General features: G+C 40.9%; 1 protein-coding gene across 3 annotated transcripts; it reads right to left on the bottom strand.

The window, feature by feature from the left end:
- Nucleotides 1–3,561: 3,561 nt before the first annotated feature.
- LOC118401359 (carbonic anhydrase 5B, mitochondrial-like) lies at nt 3,562–19,480 on the bottom strand. Of its 3 annotated transcripts, XM_035798788.2 has the most exons (8): nt 19,353–19,480; nt 18,898–19,268; nt 14,705–14,902; nt 14,120–14,238; nt 13,062–13,157; nt 11,302–11,364; nt 7,332–7,490; nt 3,562–7,186 (listed from the first exon to the last, which is right to left on the bottom strand). In XM_035798788.2, the coding sequence occupies exons 2-8, from the start codon at nt 19,037–19,039 to the stop codon at nt 7,016–7,018; spliced, it is 948 nt and encodes a 315-aa protein (XP_035654681.1). In that variant the 5' UTR covers nt 19,040–19,268; nt 19,353–19,480; the 3' UTR covers nt 3,562–7,015. The 3 variants fall into 3 exon arrangements, with proteins under 3 accessions (XP_035654681.1, XP_052330995.1, XP_035654682.1); XM_052475035.1 differs by having other exon boundaries at nt 18,898–19,474; XM_035798789.2 differs by lacking the exons at nt 18,898–19,268; nt 19,353–19,480 and adding an exon at nt 15,029–15,857.
- Nucleotides 19,481–20,218: the final 738 nt, after the last annotated feature.

Raw genomic sequence — 20,218 nt, 5'->3', positions numbered from 1 at the left:
ATGTCTCTGGACCTACTCACTGTCAGTCATACTCTGGACCTAGTTTTGTCCCATGGAATAAATGTTGTGGATCTTAATGTTTTTCCTCATAATCCTGGACTATCGGACCACCATTTTATTACGTTTGCAATCGCAACAAATAATCTGCTGAGACCCCAACCAAGGAGCATTAAAAGACTTGCTATAAATTCTCAGACAACCCAAAGATTCCTTAATGCCCTTCCAAACTCCCTCTGCCTACCCGAGGACGTCAGAGGACACAAATCAGTTAACCACCTAACTGAGGAACTCAATTTAACCTCGCGCAATACCCTAGATGCAGTTGCACTCCTAAAAACTAAAACGTTTGTCATATGAAACTAGCTCCTTGGTATACAGAAAATATCCGAGCTCTGAAGCAAGCTTCCAGAAAATTGGAACGGAAATGGCGCCACACCAAACTGGAAGTCTTCCGACTAGCTTGGAAAGACAGTACAGTGGAGTATCAAAGAGCCCTCACTGCTGCTCGATCATCCTATTTTTCCAACTTAATTGAGGAAAATAAGAACAATCTGAAATGTATTTTTGATACTGTCGGAAAGCTAACTAAAAAGCAGCATTCCCCAAGAGAGGATGGCTTTCACTTCAGCAGTAATAAATTCATGAACTTCTTTGAGGAAAAGATCATGATCATTAGAAAGCAAATTACGAACTCTTTAAATCTGCCTATTCCTCCAAATCTCAGTTGTCCTGAGTCTGCACAACTCTGCCAGTGCCTAGTATCAAGAGAGACACTCAAGTGTTTTAGTACTATATCTCTTGACCGCGGCCCTTGCAGAGCAAGGGAAATTACTACTTCAAGGTCTCAGAGCAAGTGACGTAACCGATTGAAACGCTATTTAGCGCACACCGCTAACTCAGCTAGCCGTTTCACATCCGTTACACCAGGCTCTGTCGCAGCCGGCCGCGACCGGGAGGTCCATAGTGTGACGCACAATTGGCCTAGTGTAACGGATGTGAAACGTTAGTGGTGGTGTGCGCTAAATAGTGTTTCAATCGGAGACATCACTTGCTCTGAGACCTTGAAGTAGTAGTTCCCCTTGCTCTGCAAGGGCCGTGGCTTTTGTGGAGCGATGGGTAACGATGCTTCGTGGGTGACTGTTGTTGATGTGTGCAGAGGGTCCCTGGTTCGCGCCCGGGTATGGGCGAGGGGACGGTCTAAAGTTATACTGTTACACTAGCGTCGTCCGGGTTAGGGAGGGTTTGGCCGGTAGGGATATCCTTGTCTCATCGCGCACCAGCGACTCCTGTGGCGGGCCGGGTGCAGTGCACGCTAACCAGGTCGCCAGGTGCACTGTGTTTCCTCCGACACATTGGTGCGGCTGGCTTCCGGGTTGGATGCGCGCTGTGTTAAAGAAGCAGCGCGGCTTGGTTGGGTTGTGTTTCGGAGGACGCATGGCTTTCGACCTTCGTCTCTCCCGAGCCCGTACGGGAGTTGTAGCGATGAGACAAGATAGTAACTACTAACAATTGGATACCATGAAATTGGGGAGAAAAGGGGATAACATTTTTTTTTTTAAACATTAAAAAAATATAACTCCAAGCTAGTTTTTTGAGAGTCACCCGGAAGATAGCTGTGGACTAATTTGTCATTTAGGGTAGGACATCTCTTAAAGCTTATGAATTATGACTTATGAATTCATTGTCTCACTGACTGAATGGACTCTTAATCATAACATCTTTATCTTTCAGGACCGTATTTTTAAACAGGGCAAAGGGTGTGCCATGGGAGCTACAGCCCTTCCTACGCTGGTTTGTACTTGGATAAATGGGAAAATAACTTTATTTTGGATCCTTCTAATAACCATTTCTTTGACCGGATTATATGGTGGGGATGCTATTTGATGATGTTTGCCTGTTTTGGTCCGGCTTTGAAGATTAACTTATTTCCTTCCACCAATACCTTAACAACATTAACCCTAACATCAAACTAACTATGGAGTACAGCAAGGATAACATTAATTTGTTGGACCTCGACATTAGTAAAAATGACAGGTTGTTTGCACACATCAATCTTTAGGAAGCCTACAGATGGGAATACCATTCTGAGGGCAGACAGCTTTCACCCCAAAAGGCTAATATTCCACATGGCCAATTCCAAAGAGTCCGCAGAATTTGCGATTAGGAAACGGACTACAGTGTCAAATCTGCTGAATTGGAGAATCGCTTCTTGAATCGAGGCTACAGCGTTCAGGTCCTGAAAGATACAGGTATAAGGGCTAGATTACTTGACAGAGAGAACTTGTTGCGAAGGGGAGTGCCTCATGACACCTCAGAGAGAGTGTATTTTGTTACAAAATACAGCACTGAAGCAGAGAACATTAAAAGAATCATTAAAAATAATTGGGGAATCGTCCAAAGTGATATGCTTCTACGCCAAGTCTTTCCTGAGCCACCAGTCATAAGCTTTAAGAGATGTCCTACCCTAAATAACACATTAGTCCACAGTTATCTTCCGGGTGACTCTCAAAAAACTTCGCTTGACCACAAACCCAAGGGCTCTTTTAAATGTAACCATTGCAGAAATATTGCACAAAAGTATTTTGTTGACACAGCTTCCAAAATGGAGTATTACGTCAAGTATTTAATTAACTGCAAAACCACTCATGTCATTTATAGATTGGAATGTCCACAGTGCAAGGTGTTCTACATTGGACGGACAAAGAGATGCCTTCAAGACCGTTTAGCGGAACACAAGTACGCCATACGGGTAGGCAATGAAGACTACCCCATGGCATGGCACTACAAGTCCTTACACCATGGCAACCCTGCCTCCCTACAAGCCTTAGGTATTGATTATGTTTCGGCCTCTATTAGAAATGGGGACAGTCTTAAACAGTTAAACCAAAGGGAAAGTTTTTTGGATTTACAAACTACAGGCCACTAAATACCCTGGTTTAAATGAAGATATGGATTTCTCACCCTTCCTGTAGGGTCGTGATGGGTCCATTTGCTGTCATCTAGTGGACATTTTGCTCAATTAAAAAAAAAAAATTCTATTGAACATTCCATATTAAAGGCATTTTAATGAATTATATGAAGTGCCTTGGTCCTCCTTTCTTTTTTGATGACCAATTTACCCCTTTTACCAAGGGGCACCTTCTATCTACCAAAATGTACTATTGGGTACCTTAGTAACGTTTCCCTTTCTTCCATTCCATAGTTTTTTTAATAGCACCTGCACATCAAAATAAAATAGGCATTTCTTTATTATTAATCTTATATATAAACATTCTGTCAGCAAAGGATGTAAGGTCCATCCCTGTGGTGTTTTAGGCCTGTGGGACATGATAGTAGCACCACTTCCTGGTTGCCCAGCTGGACTGGGCCAATCTGGCACCTGGTGCAATAACAGGCCTGTTGGAAGAGGGGCCCCAACTAATCCCTTGAACCACAGCTCCTCAAGGCCCATGGGGCAGGAATGTGGCTGCCCGACAATCAAACAAATACAAACATGTACTACAGCATACTCCTCTAGCCTCAGGAAAACACCTGCCAAGTAGCAAACAAAGAAAGGGGAAGTACTGCAAGTCGTATTTATATAAAACATGTACACAGTGTACAAAACATTAAGAACACATGCGCTTTCCATGACAGACTGACCAGGTGAATGATAGGATCCCTAATTGATGTCACTTGACAAATCCACTTCAAATCAGTGTAGATGCAGGGGAGGAGACAGGTTAAAAAATATTTTTAAGCCTCGAGACATGGATTGTGTGTGTGTGTCAGAGGGTGAATGGGCTAGACAAAAGATTGAAGTGTCTTTGAACAGGGTATGGTAGTATGTGCCAGGCGCACCGGTTTGCATCAAGAACTGCAACGCTGCTGGGTTTTTCACAGTTTCCCTTGTATCAAGAATGGTCCACTACCCATAGGACGTCCAGCCAACTTCACACAACTGTGGGAAGCATTGGCGTCAAAATCGGCCAGCAATATTAGGAAGGTGTTAATGTTTTGTACACATTGTATATCGATCGAGATCATTGTGCATACTAACTTTTACACATTTAAAATAGGCATTGATGGCAGACATTAAAATACAGCAGTTCAGAGGACATATTAACCAAGACTAATGATCAATTTTTAAAGTACATAGTCATTATAGTACAACAACATTTGTGTCCGTTCAGTATTTATCATTTGAAAACTATAAAAATACAGTTAAACGAATGGAAACCTCCCACTGGAGAGTATCATTTCAAATATTTAAAAAGGCAGATCATAACTAAACAGACCAAGACAAATGGAAGCTTGAAAAATAGGCCCCGTACCAGTTACAACAGAAAATAAAATCTCTCTACTTACCATCAAACCAATCAGCACCCATAAAAATGCCCACATGAAATGTATAACCATTCAGAACTGTGTTCAAATCCTCCCTGTACCCCAACATTGTTCCCCTAAACTCTGGTGTAACAAAATGCCATCTTTAATTTCATAGGGAACGCAGTGAAACAGGCAAGTGTCATTTGGGTATAGAGGGCAAGAGTCTTACGGTTCCTGTGTTTGGACAGTGCTGTACAGTTTTCAAAACAGGTTAGTGTCAAGCTACTTCTTCTCTGCAATTGACCTAGTGGGGAGAGGGCCAGGTGGCTCTTTCAAGGGAGAGGCCCCACAAGGGACAGTTTATACAGGAACATTGTTATTGAATGATCACAAAGACAACCATTCACTCACGTAATGCTTTATAGAACAAACAATACCAATGTTGCCTCAATGTCTGCTCCCTTTTCATTCCCTGTTTATAGAACAAACCAATCAATCCCTTTCTCCTCCGATCTTTTTAGCACCTATTTCACATTCTCTGAACACTGCAAACTTAAGACCCCCCCCCCCCTCTCTTCATTCAATCACTCCCTTTCTTTGATGAAAATAGTGAAGCACTGGAAGGCACACCCAGAATACTGCAACTAGAAGTAGGCTAATGGAAAATAGGCAGCAAGGTATTACAATTGCTGTATCACGTTTTATGGTTTTGTGTCAACATGGGGAATAGCAGTGCTTATATTACAGTCAACCTTTTGGAACGCTATTAAAGCATAACATTAAGTGTAGTTATGTTTTAAAGTTGATGCATGTAGTTGGTTCCACTGTAATCCCTGTCCAGTTCTGCTGGTAACTTTAACATCTCAAATGTTATATATATATATATATATATATATATATATATATATATATAGTACAGAAAAAGCTTAAGTCTCAAGAAATGAAATACAAATATCAGGAGAATGATTCCTGTCTGTGTGCTTCTAAAAAGGCAAGTAAAAACCTACCGACCTCCACCAATAAATACAGAACCAACAAGATAAACAGGTTAATGATGCATGATGTCATACCCTCTCTTAACTCTCCCAGCGCCTAAACCAGAAACAGGCAAACATACAAATTGACCGACTGTTAAGCTTGGTAGGGGCAGAATATTATCGATATGCGTTAGACCAGCAAGCCCCAACAGAATAGACACACTGCCATGAGCAAATGATCTATGAGAACAGAGGTGACCGCCATGTGTCAGTATGATGCATGAAATAGAAGGCACTATGGTAGATTCCTGTTTAGTACAACAGAACAATTTGATTACAAGAGGAAATATGCTTAGACACCCATGCTAAAATAAAGATGTTTGCTATAACAACAAAATAGTTTAGCAAATTAGTTGTAACAAATGTCCCTGTGCTTATAAGGCCTTATAAAAGATGTCGATCCTACACATGATTTTTACCTCTAAGTTACAGATAGTGAGATGTACATTCTAGTCCACTCAATAGACTATGTAATAAAATCAATCACAAATGCATCTAAAACATCTTTCAAAGCAATGAGCAACACTCATTTGTGCAGTTTGGAGCCTTAGCTAGGCCCAAATACAATGAACCAAATCTCTTCGGCTGTGTGCAGTAAACAAGTTCAGAGCTTAAAACCTTCAAACTAAACCCCACATCCATATATGGAGCCCCTTCACCTCAAATACTTTGTCAAGGAAGGAGAACAATTACTGCAAGAGTACTGCTCATACACAAGGGTGATATTCTTATGCTTGAGATTATTAAATCGGTGATAGTATAAAAGTGCAGGTAACTGACAAAATAATGGAAACACTTGAGTAAATGAGGGAAACAAAGTATATTGAAAGCAGATGCTTCCACGGGTGCACATCCTGAGATAATTAAGCAGGTAACAGCCAATCATGCTTACTTAGGGTGATGTATTATTTTGGCTACGCCTCCATAGGATGACAATAACCCCATCCACAGGGCACGAGTGGTCACTGAATGTTGAGCATAAAAACGATGTAAGCCATATGCCATAGCCATCTCAGTAACCAGATCTCAACTCAATTAAACACTTGTGGGAGATCCTGGAGGAAAACAAAAAAATCTGGAATTTCTCATGGAAGAATGGTGTCGCATCCCTCCAAGACTTCCAGACACTTGTACATTAAAGCTGTGGTGGCCCAACACCCTCTTAAAGACAATACATGTTGGTGTTTTCCTTTATTTTGACAGTTACCTGTATTTCAGCATAATCCCTCATTGGTTTCTGGAAGCATTTCAAGTGGGACTGTTAAGGACTGAATAAAAAAGGTTTACAACTTAAACATTCAGAGCATCTAGAAAAAAAAATATTCACCTAAGAGACAGGGGTTTTAAAAAATGTGTTAGCATAGACTACAGTAATACACCAGCCCTGTGTTGATGATGCCTTTCACTTATTGATAGGACAGCAGGCAGTGAGACAGCTGTCTAGTGCCAAGGATGGTCAACAAAACAGCTTTTAGATGGTGACATTGGAATTATAAAATCCCTGGCACTTAAGTGAAATCAGAGTGCTTTCTGAATGCATAAGCGTTTGGAAAGATGCCAGCAGTATGACTTCTGTAGAGTCAAACGTAAGACTTGTTAGCCAAAAATGTGCTTCCCAGGGTATTGCATTATTTTGGTTTGAAGGGTCCAAGTTAGTCTCTGAGTAAAGGTCAGTGGCCTGTGTGTGGACCCTTTGCCGGTTGCTCCTCCTTCAGGAAGGGGGTAAACGAAGAACGCACAGTACGGCCATGCAGCGACTGCTGCACACGGAAGTTGTTGACCATGCTCTTCTGCACCTCCTCCTCTGCTGAGGTGAAGAGAAGGCTCCGAAACACAGCCAGCTGAGGAAGAGACCGGACAGGGAGAGAATGTGTTAAGCAGACATGGAACAGCCCAGTGAAGTCACTAAAGTGTAGTCCACCAGTAGTTCTAACATTCCTTCCCTTTTTACCACACACATGCACACGCTCTCACTCACATACTAACCTGGTCATGGCTGACTTCGATGTGCTGCTTCATGATAATCCAGGTCACTGCTTCGGTCAGAGGCGGCGTGGTCAGTGACCCTGCATACGTCCAGTAATCATCAATGTTAGTGGGCAGTAGGCAGGCTGGGTCGAACCTAGTGAACTCAACAACACTGTCCTAAGGTGTAAAAAGGGAAAGAGGAAAGGGTTACATGGTGCTGCCAACCGTGTCATAAGTCATATAATAATAATTGCCATTTCCCAACCTTAATGTGTGATATATTGTTGTCTACCTTCTTGACCATTGTGCTGTTGACTGTGCCCTGTTTTGTGCTGCTACCATGCTGTGTTGTCATGTGTTGCTGCCTTGCTATGTTGTCTTAGGTCTCTCTTTATGTAGTGTCGCTTGTGATCTGTGTTTTGTCCTAGATTTATATTGTATTTATTTATTTTAATCCCAGGCCCCCGTCCCTGCAGGAGGCCTTTTGGTAGGTCATTGTAAATAAGAATTTGTTCTTAACTGACTTGCCTAGTTAAATAAAGGTAAAAAAAAACAAATTTGTAGAGGCATGTAATTTGTCTCATGGCCACTAGACAGCAGTTAAAGTTGACAGTCTCCCCATCACAGATCATACAGTAACTTCCTTTGCAGTAATACTTCTGGAAGGTAACAAAGGGTGGGGGGTGGGGCTCTAAATAATGCTAATTTAACCATTCTCCTATGTGTTTAAAATGCAGTGGTAAATATGAAACGTACACCCCCAACTCTGTCATGGTTTAAACCATTTATTTCTGTGGCGGTGCTGTCCATCCAGTAGGCTAGTGCTGAATTTCAGCTTCAGCCGAGGTCCTTTCAGCATAGATACTTTGTCATTTTTCGCCATTTGTTTGCCATGCAGCCTTGATAAAAATAGCCTATGTCTTTATTCCAATGCATTAGATTTATCCATTGATTCATCATTGTTTGCTTTTGTCAGTCAGCTGCTTAAAGCACTCATTGCTGTTTTTTAGGTGTGCGCAGGTACTGGTGTTCTCCCTGCCAACCGTGGCCAGAAGTACCAGACCATTTATTATTTTCTATCAATATTGGTTTTCTTTACTGGATCACCTGATGGTCGACAATATCACTAGACAACTAGCCTACAGCTAGACACCAATGCGCATCCAATCCAGCCAACAAGTTTACCTTAATAACAGTAGTTGACGCTTTCGGTTAAAAGCATTCGGTTTTGCAATGGCATAGGCCTACATTACTTTGGATTTGTGTGCCCATGAGAACTGTTTTCACTGCGAAACATCACATAATGAAATGTTAGACTTAGTGGACTTTCCCAGATCTCCAAGATCCATTATTTGTACAGGGTTTAAGTTCAATATTCTAATTCAATTGTTAAATACTTAATTAATAACAACACTGTCAAATGTCATTAACATAAGGAAAGAAAGGTACTGTTATGTCCCATTATCTGTGAAGACTCCAAACATTAACTCATGACAATTCATGACCTAGGGTGCAAAACATGTTTTGATTCAACTGTATTATATTGAATGTAAGCACCTATTCTGCGTGTGTTTGAAATGGCCTTGGCTGAGGGGGTAGGCCTAGTGAAGGATAAACGCAAGTAATTTTTTTTAATGCATTGAAAGTGTTACTTTTTCCATTTTAAACACTACATCACTGACTACTGGTAGGCCTATTTGAAAATCATGCTAATACACATTACATTGTAGGCTAGTCTAGTAAGTTGACCATGTGTGTTAGGGTGACCATCCCGTTTTTTCCCGGGACAGTTTCAGCCCCATTTCAAGTGTCCCAACTTTTCAGGCTAAAAAATATCAATTTGTCAGCAAGACGCATCAATTAATGTAAGAATAATCAATGGAAATCGCAGAATGACACTAGGAACAATTTTGGTGCTTTGTAACAAATCTATTAACAGTCAAACAGCACAAGTATACATGCAGTTTGGATTAGAGGTCGGCCGATTAATCGGAATGGCCGATTAATTTGGGCCGATTTCAAGTTATAACAATCGGAAATCACTATTTTTGGACACCGATTATTATTATTATTATTTTTTACACCTTTATTTAATCTTTATTTAACTAGGCAAGTCAGTTAAGAACACTTTATTTTCAATGACGGCCTAGGAACGGTGGGTTAACTTTCTTGTTCAGGGGCAGAACGACAGATTTTTACCTTAACAGCTCGGGGATTCAATCATGCAACCTTACAGTTAACTAGTCCAACGCTCTAACCACCTGCCTCTCATTGCACTCCACGAGGAGCCTGCCTGTTATGCGAATTCAGTAAGCCAAGGTAAGTTGCTAGATAGCGTTAAATTTAGCGTTAAACTTATCTTATAAAAAAAAAATCAAAATCACTAGTTAACTACACATGGTTGATGATATTACTATTTTTAAACCTGCATATTTAGCTAAAAGAAATCCAGGTTAGCAGGCAATATTAACCAGGTGAAAATGTGTCACTTCTCTTGCGTTCATTGCACGCAGAGTCAGGGTATATGGCAGCCTAATTTGCCAGAATTTTACGTAATTATGACATAACATTGAGGGTTGTGCAATGTAACAGGAATATTTAGACTTATGGATGCCACCCGTTAGATAAAATACGGAACGGTTCCGTATTTCAATGAAAGAATAAAAGTCTTGTTTTCGAGATGATAGTTTACGGATTCAACCATTTTAATGACCTACGGCTCGTATTTCTGTGTGTTATTATGTTATAACTAAGTCTATGATTTGATAGAGCAGTCTAACTGAGCGATGGTAGGCACCAGCAGGCTCGTAAGCATTCATTCAAACAGCACTTTCGTGCATTTTTGCCAGCAGCTCTTTGCTGTGCTTCAAGCATTGCGCTGTTTATGACTTCAAGCCCATCAACTCCCGAGGTAAGGCTGGTGTAACCGATGTGAAATGGCTAGCTAGTTAGCGGGGTGCGCGCTAATAGCGTTTCAAATGTCACTCGCTCTGAGACTTGGAGTGGTTGTTCCCCTTGCTCTGCATGGGTAACGCTGCTTCGAGGGTGGCTGTTGTAGATGTGTTCATGGTTCAAGCCCAGGGAGGGGCGAGGAGAGGGACGGAAGCTATACTGTTACACTGGCAATACTAAAGTGCCTATAAGAACATCCAATAGTCAAAGGTTAATGAAATACAAATGGTATAGAGAGAAATAGTCCTATAATAACTACAACCTAAAACTTCTTACCTGGGAATGTTGACGACTCATGTTAAAAGGAACCACCAGCTTTCATATGTTCTCATGTTCTGAGCAAGGAACTTAAACGTTAGCTTTCTTACATGGCACATATTGCACTTTTACTTTCTTCTCCAACACTTTGTTTTTGCATTTATTTAAACCAAATTGAACATGTTTCATTATTTATTTGAGGCTACATTTATGTATTAAGTTAAAATAAGTGTTTATTCAGTATTGTTGTAATTGTCATTATTACAAATACATAAAAATACAAAATAAATGTAAATTGTTTTTCTATTTATATTAATCGGTATCGGCTTTTTTTGGTCCTCCAATAAACGGCATCGAAAAATCATAATCGGTTGACCTCTAGTTTGGATGCTGGAATTATTTTGGAGTGGACCAACATGCCTACTTTTTGAAGTGATTTGTTTGACAATCAGTTGAAAATATGACTGGTTGGGTTCATGCCACATTAAAAGGTCATTAAAAGGTAATTTATTAGGCCGATAAATTTGATAGAGAATCCCCCAAATAGCATGGTGTAATTCGCACTCCAATAGTCACACAAATATCATGTGTGCGCCACCGGAGAGAGGCTTGTCTAGAATACCAACCTGAGTCGTACAGCACTGACTACTTATGTTCTTAAGCTTTGGGCGGCCTTCTCAGAAACTCAGCGACATATAACTCCTGCTTGAAACGTTCTCTCTGAAACCGCGGCAACAAAATCACCTGCATGGTTTAAGTGGTCAATCATTGAACTCACCTTGTGTCTGACAGCAGGTAGGACATCTACTAGTTTCTGCAGTCCCTCGTGTCTCTTCCCTATCTGAGGAGGAAAATAATCTGTGTCTGAGCACTGAGTCCTTCTGTCAGGCATGTGCTGTGTGTTTACATTCACTGCATGGGGTGTTTACATTTCAATGTCAGTAAATATTGAAATGGTGTGTATATGACGTGTACAGCTGAAGTCTGAAGTTTACATAAACCTTAGTTAAATACATTTAAACTCAGTTTTTCACAATTCCTGACATTTACTCATAGTAAAAATTCCCTGTCTTAGGTCAGTTAGGATCACCACTTTATTTTAAGAATGTGAAATGTCAGAATAATAGTAGAGTGATTTATTTCAGCTTTTATTTCGTTCCTCACATTTCCAGTGGGTCAGAAGGTTACATACACTCAATTAGTATTTGGTAGCACACACTTCTTCAGTTCCGCACACACATTTTCATTAGGATTGAGGTCAGGGCTTTGTGATAGACACTCCAATACCTTGACTTTGTTGTCCTTAAGCCATTTTGCCACAACTTTGGAAGTATGCTTGGGGTCATTGTCCATTTGGAAGACCTATTTTACAACCAAGCTTTAACTTCCTGTCTTGAAATGTTGCTTCAATATATACACATAATTTTCCTACCTCATGATGCCATCTATTTTGTGAAGTGCACCAGTCCCTCCTGCAGCAAAGCACCCCCACAAAATGATGCAACCACCCCCATGCTTCACGGTTGGGATGGTGTTCTTGCAAGCCTTCCCCTTTTTCCTCCAAACATAATGATGGTCATTATGGCCAAACAGTTCTATTTTTTGTTTCATCAGACCAGAGGACATTTCTCCAAAAAGTACAATCTTTGTCCCCATGTGCAGATGCAAACCGTAGTCTGGCTTTTTAAATGGCGTTTTTTGAGCAGTGGCTTCTTCCTTGCTGAGTGGCCTTTCAGGTTATGTCGATATAGGACTCGTTTTACTGTGGATATAGATACGTTTGTACCTGTTTCCTCCAGCATCTTCACAAGGTCCTTTGCAGTTTTTCTGGGATTGATTTGCACTTTTCGCACCAAAGTACGTTCATCTCTAGGAGACAGAACATGTCTCCTTCCTGAGCGGTATGACGGCTGCGTGGTCCCATTGTTTTGCGTACTATTGTTTGTACAGATGAACGTGGTACCTTCAGGCATTTGGAAATTCCTACCAAGGATTAACCAGATTTGTGGAGGTCTACAATTTCTTTTCCTGAGTTCTTGGCTGATGTCTTTTGATTTTCCCATGATGTCAAGCAAAGAGGCACTGAGTTTGAAGGTAGGCCTTGAAATACTTCCACAGGTACACCTCCAATCGACTCAAATTATGTCAATCAGCCTATCAGAAGCTTCTAAAGCCATTACATAATTTTCTAGAATTTTCCAAACTGTTTAAAGGCATAGTCAACTTAGTGTATGTAAACTTCTGACCCACTGGAATTGTGAAACAGTGAATAATAAGTGAAATAATCTGTCTGTAAACAATTGTTGGAAAAATGACTTGTGTCGTCATGCACAAAGTACATGTCCTAACCGACTTGCCAAAACTATAGTTTGTTGACAATAAATTTGTGGAGTGGTTGGAAAATGAGTTTTAATGACTCCAAACTAAGTGTGTGTAAACTTCCGACTTCAACTGTATATGGTCAAGTATGTATGACAGCGGTGGTGGGTTGCATGTGGTAGGGATGCTTCGCTATGTTAACAAGAAACAATAAGTTACCTTGAGGAAAACCCCGATAACAGCCAGTCCATTCTCCTCCATCACCGCCTCCTCAAACCGGCTGTACTTATCAGAGTTCCAGTGGACCATGTGGAGCTATCAACACAAAAGGCAACGCCATACATTAATTAGAACCTATTTATCAACCCACCCAGAGAATTCAAATGCAATGTGTCACAGATTATATCTGCTGCTGGATAATTATGAATCCTTAATATCATTCTCAAGATAAACGGTTACCTTCGTGGTAGAACAATCAATTATCAAAACTGTAACAACAAAAAATGAGCAGATTCTGAATGAAAATCCACCCCAAAATCCTCCATCCTGAACAGACGGTTATCAGTAGCTATTAAATGCAGCTGCTCTTTGTTTTACTCCATCGGAGTGTCCAACCCAACCCTACCCATACTCACACCACAGATCCCTATTCACCCTGGGATCTGGGGAGATTTCTATAAAGAATGGTACAACCCAATAAGTAAACTGAGAAGGATCCATTATCTCGGTTACCCACTGTGGTGTGCTCCTATTAGGCACACAGAGCGAGTTGTGTGCTGTAATCGTAACTTGAGCCTCTGTACACACACTGCACCTGGGGAGTGTTGAGAACCCTGACATGGTCAGATTCTCACAGCCACTAACGCCAGCTTGGCATGGCACCCTCCCCCAGACATACAGTAGTACTCCCTCTATTGCATAAGTATGCTTTAGGTGAGTGGAAAAATATGAAAATAGATCACACATTAAAAGGTGGGCCTTAAGGATAGAACAGAATGCATTCTGTTTCTATACGTAGAGGTTTCCAACAGCACAATCCCCCTGTCACAGAAATTGCATGCCAATGTCGTCATGGATTGGCTAGGGCATCAGCATTGACTTGATGACTAAGCAGTCCCTACTATCTACCGTTCCATGCCACAGTCTCCTGAAGACTATGACTCTATTAGACTTGACATGTTAGGAGGTTCTTACTATAGCATAACTAGAGTCATTCAACAAAGTTAACATTTAAATACAGACACTCTCTGTTAATTAAGAGGACGTGCAGTAGCTACCTCAGCAGGGAAGAGGCGGCGGTCCACTGTGTGCTCAGAGCCCCATGCGTTGCTCTCCCCCCAATGGAAGTGGAACTGACACAGCCGGAAGTTGTCCTCCAGAGGACCCCCTTTAAGTGCTGAGAGGGAGAGAGCGACGAGAAGATATCGACCACTCATCAATGTTGTGTTAGAGACGCATACAATAATGAGAAGAAACCGTAATTAATACACACAACAGCTGTGGCGAGTTAAACATTATTTTATAAACATACTTGTTAAAACATATGTATCCTCTTCTTACACAAACACACATGAAAAGCAGAACTAAGAATTAAATTACAGAATAATTAGCCTACTGTTTAAAAAAAAGTGCCTCTTGGTATAAATATTTATGTAAAGTCGAGCGGTTAATAAAATATACATTTCTGAAATAATATTGGATTGAAAATTAAAGTACTTAGACTGTCTAAATAATAAGTTAAGACCATGATGTTGAGAAATAAGCCAAGAGCAGGGATACCTAAATGTAAATCAAAATCATGTTCCACGTGGCAGGCATTGCAGTTTTAAATCAGGTCACGCAGCAGAACAGAAACTGCTTACTGGATTTGTTGGTGGTGTCATCGTACTCAACCAGGAATGAGTACCCGTTGTTCCATATCTGTGAACATGTCCTGGGGTCGTAATCCGGGGTCAGCGGCTTGAGATGCGGATCAAACACACTCTTGCGCACCCGAATATCGATCGGAGATTGTCTGTTGCCCCCAGGAGCAACAAGTGGTCCCTGCCACATCGGATGCACTGGAGTCAAAGCATGAGAGGGGATTTAAATAGAGTCTGATAGTAAAATGTAAAACAGCAGCTTGTCTTTAGTAAATCACATTAGGTCCTATTGCTTAGCCTACTGTAAGAAATGCTGACACTTACTTTTCATAGTGTACTCTCCAGCTTCCTGCATTCTAAAATAGGCAATAAGTCAAATTCCCAAATAACATAAGATCAAATGTCTCAAAGTAGACAAGCAATTCTGAAAACTTTGTGAGACCAGTAGTCAAAGCCTCCTCCGTTGATTCCGTTTAAGAAATTTAAAAAGCAGAAGGAAAAAGAGACACTTCCTTCAGTAACTCCTATTGAAAGGAAATTACAGGATAAGCAAAATGTGGGTAGGCTACAGAAACAGACTGGCGGAATGTATTGGCAGCCCACCAGGTCTACTCCGCAGCAGGAATGGGAGACACTAGTTCAGCTCTGAATGGAACGTTTCATAGATGTACATCTTCTGGCGTTAAAATAAATCTACTACGACTTCCTGCTTTTGCCATTGGGCTGCAAAACAATAGCTGCATATGATGCAATTTACATCAGTCACTGACCGCTCTGCCAATGGGACTGTGAATGCTTAACCTATGTGAATGCTTAACCTACGACAAAGGTTGTTTGGAAAAGGTATTTAATGGAAAAATGTATTAACAATGATCCATTTTGCTACTGTACCTGAAAGAAATGGGCCTATTCTTACTAGCATTTTCTAAATTCGAACGAACCACCTGCAACTGAACACAGACCTATTAGAAGATATGTTTGACCGAATCGAGGACGGAGATAGTGTCGCCAAGTTAAAGTTGATCGAAAATTCTCTGTGATACGCCAAACAGTAGCTATCCTGCAATGACTAATAGATCACATTACTCGTTACAATCTGCTAGATATTCATGAAGTAAGTACAGTGCCTTGCGAAAGTATTCGGCCCCCTTGAACTTTGCGACCTTTTGCCACATTTCAGGCTTCAAACATAAAGATATAAAACTGTATTTTTTTGTGAAGAATCAACAACAAGTGGGACACAATCATGAAGTGGAAAGACATTTATTGGATATTTCAAACTTTAACAAATCAAAAACTGAAAAATTGGGCGTGCAAAATTATTCAGCCCTTACTTTCAGTGCAGCAAACTCTCTCCAGAAGTTCAGTGAGGATCTCTGAATGATCCAATGTTGACCTAAATGACTAATGATGATAAATACAATCCACCTGTGTGTAATCAAGTATCTGTATAAATGCACCTGCACTGTGATAGTCTCAGAGGTCCGTTAAAAGCGCAGAGAGCATCATGAAGAACAAGGAACACACCAGGCAGGTCCGGGATATTGTTGTGAATTAGTTTAAAGCCGGATTCGGATACAAAAAGATTTCCCAAGCTTTAAACATCCCAAGGAGCACTGTGCAAGCGATAATATTGAAATGGAAGGAGTATCAGACTACTGCAAATCTACCAAGACCTGGCCGTCCCTCTAAACTTTCAGCTCATACAAGGAGAAGACTGATCAGAGATGCAGCCAAGAGGCCCATGATCACTTTGGATGAACTGCAGAGATCTACAGCTGAGGTGGGAGACTCTGTCCATAGGACAACAATCAGTCGTATATTGCACAAATCTGGCCTTTATGGAAGAGTGGCAAGAAGAAAGCAATTTCTTAAAGATATCCATAAAAAGTGTTGTTTAAAGTTTGCCACAAGCCACCTGGGAGACACACCAAACATGTGGAAGAAGGTGCTCTGGTCAGATGAAACCAAAATTGAACTTTTTGGCAACAAGGCAAAAGGTTATGTTTGGCATAAAAGCAACACAGCTCATCACCCTGAACACATCATCCCCACTGTCAAACATGGTGGTGGCAGCATCATGGTTTGGGCCTGCTTTTCTTCAGCAGGGACAGGGAAGATGGTTAAAATTGATGGGAAGATGGATGGAGCCAAATACAGGACCATTCTGGAAGAAAACCTGATGGAGTCTGCAAAAGACCTGAGACTGGGACGGAGATTTGTCTTCCAACAAGACAATGATCCAAAACATAAAGCAAAATCTACAATGGAATGGTTCAAAAATAAACATATCCAGGTGTTAGAATGGCCAAGTCAAAGTCCAGACCTAAATCCAATCGAGAATCTGTGGAAAGAACTGAAAACTGCTGTTCACAAATGCTCTCCATCCAACCTCACTGAGCTCGAGCTGTTTTGCAAGGAGGAATGGGAAAAAAATGTCAGTCTCTCGATGTGCAAAACTGATAGACATACCCCAAGCGACTTACAGCTGTAATCGCAGCAAAAGGTGGCGCTACAAAGTATTAACTTAAGGGGGCTGAATAATTTTGCACGCCCAATTTTTCAGTTTTTGATTTGTTAAAAAATATCCAATAAATGTCATTCCACTTCATCATTGTGTCCCACTTGTTGATTCTTCACAAAAAAATACAGTTTTATATCTTTATGTTTGAAGCCCGAAATGTGGCAAAAGGTCGCAAAGTTCAAGGGGGCCAAATACTTTCGCAAGGCACTGTATGTGGACGGGTGTGGCTATTTCAGCCACACCCGTTGCTGACAGGTGTATAAAATTGAGCACACACCCATGCAATCTCCATAGACAAACATTGTGTAAAACTTGCCGCCATTGGATTCTGGAGCAGTGGAAACACTTTCGGGGGTAATGAGTCATGCTTCACCATCTGGTAGTCCGACAGACAAATCTGGGTTTGGTGAATGCCAAGAGAACATTAACTGTTCCAATGCATAGTGCCAATTGTAAAGTTTGGGGAGGAGGAATAATGGTCTGGTGCTGTTTTTCATGGTTCGGGCTCGGCCCTTTTGTTCCAGTTGTGAAATCTTAACGCTACAGTATACAATGACATTCTAGGCAATTCTGTGCATCCGACTTTGTGGCAATAGTTTAGGGAAGGCCTTTTCCTGTTTCAGCATGACAATGCCCCACTGCACAAAGCGAGGTTCATAAACAAATGGTTTGTCAGGTTCGTTGTGGAAGAAGCCCAGCGAACACCTTTGTTAATGCTTGTTTACGGAAGACAGAGGCAACCACCTGTGCTAAGCATAACTGGGAAGAAGGTGTAGCGGAAGTGTAGTTTGTCAGCTGGATGCACACACAGCCATATGGATCTGTGCAAATCTGCTACATTAAGTGAACATGTGTTTAAATATTATTCCAATTTGTAAGTCGCTCTGGATAAGAGTGTCTGCTAAATGACTTAAATGTAAATGTAAATGTATTTCTCGCTTATACAGTATGAAATAAATTCCATGTTTCAAAAACCGTAATGCAAGCAATGATTGATGGTTCTAAACATTAAAACAGAGCGCTGGGATTTTAGTTCACATGTTCCCACCGGTATGCAGTGCTTATATCTGAGAACCTTTGAAATAATGCATAATCCCTTGGGTTCTGGAGTGAAAAGTCAGGCCTTATGAATGTCTTGAGTAAAGACAAGACCATAAACCAAACATGCAGTGTAAAATAGGCCAAGTTAGAAAATAAAATACAAAAGATAAACATACATTGTGATCACAGTTATGATCAAATTGACATGTGTATGTACACACCATAGTTACAATCAAAACCAGTACCCGGCCAGAAGTTTAGAATGAACTATTTCCCCCTGAAAATGTGACGCCAATTCACTCATGCAGAAATCCAGTCCTTGATTTCCATGTATTCTTTGTGCACCCGTTGCGATCAAAACAAGGCCATTAATTAACCCTTTAGTAATGTAGACATTGTGGATTTCGATTACAACTTTACAGCGTAGCCATTTATGTTACTATTGCTTGAGCGATTGAAACGGTCTTATTTCTCATGTAATCTCAGCGGCAAGCTGGACTGAACATTAATGTCATTGTTCTAGTCTTATGAAATAAAGAGCAAACAGCTAGCGAATTCAACTGCAGCTAGTGATAATTCAGCTGTAATATGATGAAAGCTACCGTACTTTTAAAGTTTCGACACTTACACGCTGAAAGCACATATTTGCTTGAACATGCAGTGAGGTTGCATCTTCTCACAGGTATCAACCGTTGACCTTTAGTTTGCTTGATGACATGTCTCTGCAGATGCCGGGCAAGTGGGTTTACGATCGATGAGAGAGCCACCATGACCACGGTTCTTCGAATAGGCTACTCGAAGTTTGCGAGAGTCAATTATGTTATCTTTTCAGGTAAGGCAAAACGTCGAATTAAAAATGCTCCCGTCTCCCGAGTCGTTCGGTTTCATATGTTTTCAGTCAGAAACAACAACGGGAGTTGCGCTATGGCCCCTCTTCTTCCACACTGACAGTTTCGGATGGCTGCCGGCTGGCTCTCTCCACACTATCGCTTGATTGATCTGGAAAATAGACAAGCTTTCACACGATTGAAACATTCACGTAAATTCCAAAGGTTTACACTTGACCTTTTGATGCGTGCTTACTTTAACACCGCGGCGATTTATATTGGCTACCTTGTGCTATCGCACGCTCCGAATCAATGAAGGTGAAAAAGTGTTTGCGATAATGTGGTTCCAAAAGGAAGAGATCGTTGAGTGGGGCTCGTGTAAGACTTTCGACCAATCGGCTTTATCCTCTGAGAGGCGTTTCAAACAACATGCGCTAGATCTAGACCCGTGACATAGATATTTGGTGTACTTTTTGCTTAGTTTTGTTGAAATGTCTGTGTGGTTCTTGTCATATGTCATAACAGCACAATTCATCTGAGCCTCATGATCTTCAATACGATACATTGTCAAATGTGCAGTGCTTTCTCTATAACAAAAACTCACTCATTGACTGTCGTTTCCAATTGTGGATGAACACGCATGCATCTTTACAAACAGCCCAAGTGTTCTATTCTGATTTAATGTAAATTATTGGATAAGGTTATTTTGAATAACATGGAAGTCTTGCAAACATCGTGCTACTATGGGACTGAGAATATGTTCAGCTAAAGCTCCTTAGGAATGTCATGTTTATTGTAAACATGCTTATGTTATGGCTTTTCTTGTGTACTCCATTTACTGACAGGGCTGAGATTACTCTTTTGGACTTTAATCCCTACACACACCTTAAATTAGAAAATATTTGCTCTGAAAAATGTTTTTCCTTCAGTCCCAGGACGTTGGAAGACAAACATTAAAAGGGACGTTATGAAACTCATACGCTCTTTCAGCAAAATTGTAATTGCTATAATGAGGCCTTTTCTCAGTCTGAACCCTTTAGAAGACAACTGTGGCAAAAACAGATCATTTATTGTCAAACCAAAACCAAGCAATGAAAGGGCTTCATAGCCCCCCAAAAAAAA

The sequence above is a fragment of the Oncorhynchus keta genome, chromosome 22, assembly GCF_023373465.1.
Source record: "Oncorhynchus keta strain PuntledgeMale-10-30-2019 chromosome 22, Oket_V2, whole genome shotgun sequence".
Classification (NCBI taxonomy): Eukaryota; Metazoa; Chordata; class Actinopteri; order Salmoniformes; family Salmonidae; genus Oncorhynchus; species Oncorhynchus keta.
The sequence above is the reverse complement of the archived record's forward strand: the minus strand, read 5'-3'. Positions and strand labels throughout refer to the sequence as shown.